This window comes from Saprolegnia diclina (assembly GCF_000281045.1).
Source record: "Saprolegnia diclina VS20 unplaced genomic scaffold supercont1.95, whole genome shotgun sequence".
Taxonomy (NCBI): Eukaryota; Oomycota; class Saprolegniomycetes; order Saprolegniales; family Saprolegniaceae; genus Saprolegnia; species Saprolegnia diclina.
In genome coordinates, this window is record NW_008246162.1 from 144,450 (window position 1) to 150,583 (window position 6,134).

The 6,134-nt window shown below is 60.9% G+C and overlaps 2 protein-coding genes across 3 annotated transcripts in view; both read left to right on the forward strand.

Moving 5' to 3' along the window:
• Positions 1–439: 439 nt before the first annotated feature.
• On the forward strand, positions 440–4,657 carry SDRG_15584 (the record flags this gene model as incomplete). 2 transcript variants are annotated; one of them, XM_008621762.1, is made up of 2 exons in its annotated part: positions 440–4,315; positions 4,340–4,657. In XM_008621762.1, coding segments are annotated over 2 exons (4,099 nt in total), but the record flags the coding sequence as incomplete, so codon positions are not given. The 2 variants fall into 2 exon arrangements, with proteins under 2 accessions (XP_008619984.1, XP_008619983.1); XM_008621761.1 differs by having other exon boundaries at positions 441–4,657.
• Positions 4,658–5,556: 899 nt separating this feature from the next.
• The window catches only part of SDRG_15585 (hypothetical protein), a 4,044-nt gene continuing 3,466 nt past the window's right edge, over positions 5,557–6,134 (forward strand). Inside the window, exon 1 of the mRNA XM_008621763.1 lies at positions 5,557–6,131. Within this exon, the coding sequence (XP_008619985.1) occupies positions 5,562–6,131 (570 nt within the window). The 5' untranslated portion in view covers positions 5,557–5,561. The remainder of the gene's footprint in view (positions 6,132–6,134) is intronic.

Consider the following 6,134-nt stretch of genomic DNA (forward strand, 5'->3'; position numbering starts at 1 on the left):
CGACGACGAAGACATACACGTGACGCTCTTGGGTACCTCCGGACGCGATTGGTTGAAATGACAACCCAATTGGTGCCAATGAAAGATCGTCCAAGATCGCTGGCCAAACAATAGGGGCAGGGACAATAATCTGGCATGAGCAGTATACTGCATCTAGTATACGAGTAGGTGGACTGTGTTGCGCATCGAGCCGAGTGGAGGGCGCTGGGCACCCGTGTATCGGGTAGCTGGTCAGCACCGGTCCGTGGTGAGAGGGCGGCTCTGGTCGGGCCTAAATTTGATGATATCCTAATTTGGCGCGTGTAATTCGGATGTCGTGCGTCGTCGCGAGTGATGGCCATCACTGAAAATCGGATTTCATTTGAATCTAGGATCGTCGTCCGAAAAAAAGGCGCACCATGTCAATCGCATGATGGTTGACTTCATTTCTCAAATCGAGTATGAAATCCTACTTGGCCCATGCGGTCGCGGCGTGGATAGCATGGCGCCCCGCGACTGCGCTGGACAGAGTCTTCTACGGCCTCGACTACGACGCGCGGACGTCGAGTGCCGGCGGCTGCAAGGACGACGCCGACGTCCGGCTCGACTTCCGCGCCATGGCCGCCGTGACCAGCAACGTACGCATCGACAACATGGGTGAGCCCTGCGTGGAGCGCATCCTTGGCGTCGCCGCCGAGCACAACATGCGGGTCTGGCTCGGCCTCGCGGGTGACATTGACGCCGACCTCGATGCGTTCGAGCGCGACTTCCGCACCTTCCAGCGCCTCGTCAAGGAGAAGAAGGTCCGCAACGACAACGTGCTCGGTGTTGGCGTTGCATCCGAGGCCATCTACCGCCACTACATCCAGGGCCGGCGTGACTTTGCACAACGCGACGGCTCGGACAAGCTCATTGCGTACGCAGCCAAAACGCGCGACTTTGTCCGCGCGAACGGCCTCAACTTCCCTGTGACCATCTCCGACGTCATGGACGCGTACAAGTACTCGGCCAACCTCTACGACGCGGTCGACGTGGTCTCGGCCAACCAGTTTTCGCAGTGGGAGACGATCCCGGTCGAGGACGGCGTCAACACGATGTTCGACCGCCTCATCCCGATCCGCGCGCAGGCTGTGAAGCGCGGCAAGCCCATCATGATCATGGAGACGGGGTGGAGCCAGGCCGGTCAGAACCCGAGCATCGTCGCGGCGTCGCCCGAGTCGGCGGCGCGGTACCTCAAGGACTTTTTGGCGTTTGCGGACGAGCAGAACATCCAGTACTACTACTTTACGTCGTTCAACCTGCTCTTTGGCGGCGACAACGACTTTGGCCTCATCGAGAAGAACTTTGGCGTCTTTGACGAGCAGCGCAAGATCCACCCGCTCCTCGGCGCGGTCGAGGTCGGTCCTCGCCCGGTGGCTGTGCGTCTCTGGCACAACGGCAAGGTGATCAAGGTGAACGGCGCCAACACGCGCACGTACGGCCGCGTGTACTTGGGCGAGCCCAACTACGGCCTAACCGGTCACTACGACGAAGAGATCTGGTTCTACTACGCGGAGAAGAACATGTTCAAGTCCAAGAGCAGCAACCAGTGCTTGGACACGTACGTCGACGGCGACGGCAACGACGTGCTCCATGTCTACAAGTGCGACAAAGGCAAATCGACACAAAAATGGTCGTTTGCACCGGACGGTGGCTTTGAGGTTGTCGCCGCGCCCAGCGTCGCATCGGGGCGCCGGTTTCTTCGCGGGGCGCAGTCGGAAGATCCGATGGAAGACAAGTGTGGCCACGATTGCGTCAACAACTGCCAGTTTGTCGGTGCTGGCTACACGCTCTGCTACGACGGCTGGAACCCGTACCAGTGCTCGCTCATGGGTCCGACCCACCATTGGTGCGGGGCGCCAACGCAAGCCAAGCCGGCGCGGGCGACCCGGCGACCCACCGCGCGGCCACCAACGGCAGCACCGACGACAACCGTAGCGCCGACGCCTCGGCCCACTATTCGACCAGAAACAACGGCACCGACACACGCACCGACGCACGCACCGACGCATGCACCGACGCACGCACCGACGCACGCACCGACGCACGCACCGACGCATGCACCGACACCGGCACCGACAGTAGCGCCCACACGACCGCCATCAACGCCTTCGCCAACATCCACGCCGAGCCCAGGGTTGCGGCACATGCATCCGATCGAGCCCGTGACGGCGGCGACGGGTATTCTCATTTCGCATGGTCCGTCTGCCAAGTGCATTGGCGTCGGCGACGGCACCAACATGGTGCACTTGGCTACGTGTGGCTTTGGACCGTCGACAACGTTTAGCCTCCGAGCGCTCGGCACCGAGGAGGTCTACTTGCACCAAGGCGACGCCAAGCTTGTGAACGACTACGGCCTCGTGCGCGTGAGCTCGTCGGCGCCAGCGCCAGACGCAGCCATTTGGTTCTTCGACCCGATTGCGCAGACGATTCGGAGCAAGGCGAATGGCGACGCGTGCCTCGAGCTCGTCGGGGATGTCGTCGGTGGCCTCGTCGAGACGCGCTTGTGTGACGCGCGCAATGTCATGCAAAAGTGGCTTTACAACGACCGGACGGGCCAGGTGAGTCATTTTCTCAAGGCAATCATGTGCTTGGCAACCGACAAGGCCACGCGCGGCCTCCAAGTTCGGTATTGCGACGTCCAAGACCCGCTTCAAACGTTCATGGTCGGCCTTGTGCATGCGTCTCAGACGCCGACACTTGATATCGACGATGCCAGCGATGACGACGATGTGACGCCGACAGTGACGACAAAGGCACCGATGACGTCAACGATTCAAGCACCGACGGGGGCACCGACCGCGGTAACGACGGGGGCACCGACTGCAGCAATGACCGTAGCGCCAACAACGGCGGCGCAGTTGCAGCAAAACACGAGCGCGCCACCTGAGCATCGACCGACACCAGCGCCGGACACGCCGCCTGTCGTTGCCGTCTTGCCGCATCCAGCCTCGTCACCGCCGGTTACGATGTCGCCACACCCGTCCCAAGGTTCCCTGACGACAGCACCAATGACATTGCCGATGGCCACCCAAGGGGCTTCACGGCCCACTGAAGTTGGACCGAAACAAACTGCTGCGACGCTTGAGGTCACGGCGGCACCCACTCAAGTCGCAACAACAGCTGTACCTGGAACGACGACGACGCGCGCGGCAACCACTGCACCGACAGTAGAGGCGCAGCTGTCGGTCACCGAGCCGGTCGCTCTGGAGCACACCGATCTGCCAAAGACGACCAGCGCAGCGTATCCAGTAACGTCCGATGCACCGACACCAATGGCCGTGGCCGTACCGACCCCGGCGCCATCGCATCCCAGACCAAGTGAAGCTCTGGCACACCGGACACCGGCGGTAACGAAGCCCCAACCCGCATCGATGCACCTCCCGGTGACTCACGGCACCGGTGTCCACAAAAGCACTACCGAGGCGCTACCGTCAACACCGGTGCTGACGCAACCGACCGAGATGCCAAAGCACACGTCGGTCGTTAGTCGCCAACCGTCATCGCCGACGCCGACACCAACCGTTACTACAGAGCGACGCACTACCGCACCGTCGCATGAAGGTGAGGTGACACATCAGTCGACGCCCGTCGTGACGTTGCCGCCGACCAAAGCGACGCTACCGGTGCCCGAGAGCTCGTCAGCGCCGCCGAGAGTCGTTCAGGAGACGCCACCTGTGTCGAAACCGATGTCTTGGTCGTCGCCACCGCTTCCGGCGACGCAAGCTCCGTCCGAGCCTGTCGGCACAAATCCGCTGGATCCGAGCGTTCAAACTGCCACCGATGCTCCCGCGGTTGCTGAGCAAACGACCGAAACGGTGTCGACTGACGCACCGACCCCATCGCCGCGGGAGGTGAGCAATCTTGCATCTCGCACGCCGGCAGCACTAACGGCTGCTCCGTCGAGTGCACCTGAACCTACGATTGTGCCGGATACCATCGTCGTCGATCCCACCGCGCCTGCCAAATTTGTGCCAACTGACCCGCCCGCGACAGCAGGCTCGCACCCGACGGCCACTCCGCGTGCCTCTGGAGTCGGAGTCACTGCGTCGACGGCGACGACAACAGCAGTAGCATCGACGCCTCCGCCGACAAAGGCTTCCATCGTCAAGCCCACATCAAGCCCGATGCACCAGGCTACTGAAGCTCCTACGCACGAGCCAACAAAAGTACCGACGTTCGAGCCCACGGTACCGCCGACGCGCAAGCCGAAACAGAGCCCGCCATCCGAGCCGACGAAAACGCCGACGTTTAAGCCCTCAAGGAGTCCGTCGCCCAGACCCACTGATGCACTAACGCCCGAGCCAACGGAGGCACCAAGGCCCGAGCCTACGGAGGCACCAACGCCCGAGCCTACGGAGGCGCCAACGCTGGAGCCTACGATGGCGCCGACACCAGAGCCGACCCCCAAGCCTACAAAGGCCCCGACGCACAAGCCAACAAAGCCTCCGACGCACAAGCCAACGCCAGAGCCCACGGAGGCGTCGACGTCGTACTGGCCTGGCTGGTACCGCATCATCTCGACGTTCTGGCCGGTGCGCTAAGGGCATCCACCTATCTGTTCGTGCCAAAGTCTACGCGTGCTATTTTTATTAACCACGTAGTGTATATAAATGTTTGTAAACTATCTCTACGTCCATAGTAACGTTAGGAATTGATTCTTGGCTTGGATCTACAAAAGCGATCTTTCATGGGACTTTGACGTTCGTCGCACAATCGTATGTGACTCCCTTGTGGCCAATCACAAACATGTGTGTGACGGAGCAGACCGCACCTGAATCGCCGCTTCCTGCTGACGACACCGAAGACAGCGACAGCCGCGTCGACATTCATTGCGTCCGAGAGGCTAGGATACCGTACGAATACAGGCCGCCGAAATTTGCCGCCGTCAGTTGATCGCAGGTTGATCGAAAGCGCGCAGCTGGTCCAGAAGCTTGATGGTGGGACGTCGAAATGTCCCTTCGTTCGATTGCAGCAGGTGGGTGGCACGCGCCTGATCGGCGCGCCTCGGTCCCTTCGCCCTGCACAAGCAGGTCATGAAGAACGAGCTTACAGACGCTCGGTGAACCCTCGTCCTCGATCCATGACTTCCTGAAGCTAGTCGATGCGGTGTCGAGACAAGAAGCCGCGCGCCGAATCGTGGCATCTCACCCACTGCACTCTGCGCCTGCAATTGCGGAACCCAGACCTCGCCTTGCCGCGTACAGTACGACGACGACGACGACAAGTCGATGTATGTATTGGCGACAAAGGGACAAAAAGCCATCCAAGCCGTTGGTTGGTCGTCGCTCCGAGCCCCACGCCAACTTGCACTGTATCACGCTCGGTGCAAGATGATATGCTGGCTGCCACCTGGTGATATCCGAATCTTGGCCTCATTTCAGGGCGCTTCGATGCCACTCATCGCTATTTTTTGCAAATTGTATTTAAACACTTGGTGTTTGTATGGAATCTCACAGGTGCAATCTGAGGCCTGAAATCAGGTCGGCGCGCGCCGCGGCAGTCGAGGCTGGTGCCAGTCAGTTCATTTCCGAATCGTCGAGATGAAGGCTGCATTGACCTGCGCTGTCATCGCCGGGGCCGTCCAGGCGACCCTTGGCCTTGACCGCTTCTTCTACGGTCTGGACTACGACACGCGGGCCAACCAGTGGGGCGGTTGCAAGTCCGAGTGGGCGATCCGCGAGGACTTCAAGGCCATGAACACGGTCACGACCAACGTGCGCATCTACTCGACCGAGAACCCGTGCGTCGAGCGCGTGCTCAAGATCGCCGGCGAGCACAAGATGAAGATCTGGATGGGTCTCTGGGGCAACATCGAAGCCGACCTCGACTCGTTCGAGCGCGACTTTGCCAACTTCCAGCGCCTCGTCAAGGAGAAGAAGGTCCGCAACGACAACGTGCTCGGTATCGGTGTCTCGTCGGAGGCCATCTACCGCCACTACATCCAGGGCGGCCACGATTTCGCCGAGACGGACGGTACCGAGAAGCTCATCGGCTACGTCTCGCGCACGCGCGACTTTATCCGCGCGAACGGCCTCAACTTCCCTGTGACCATCTCGGACGTCATGGATGCGTACAAGTACTCGGCCAACCTCTACGACGCGGTCGACGTGGTC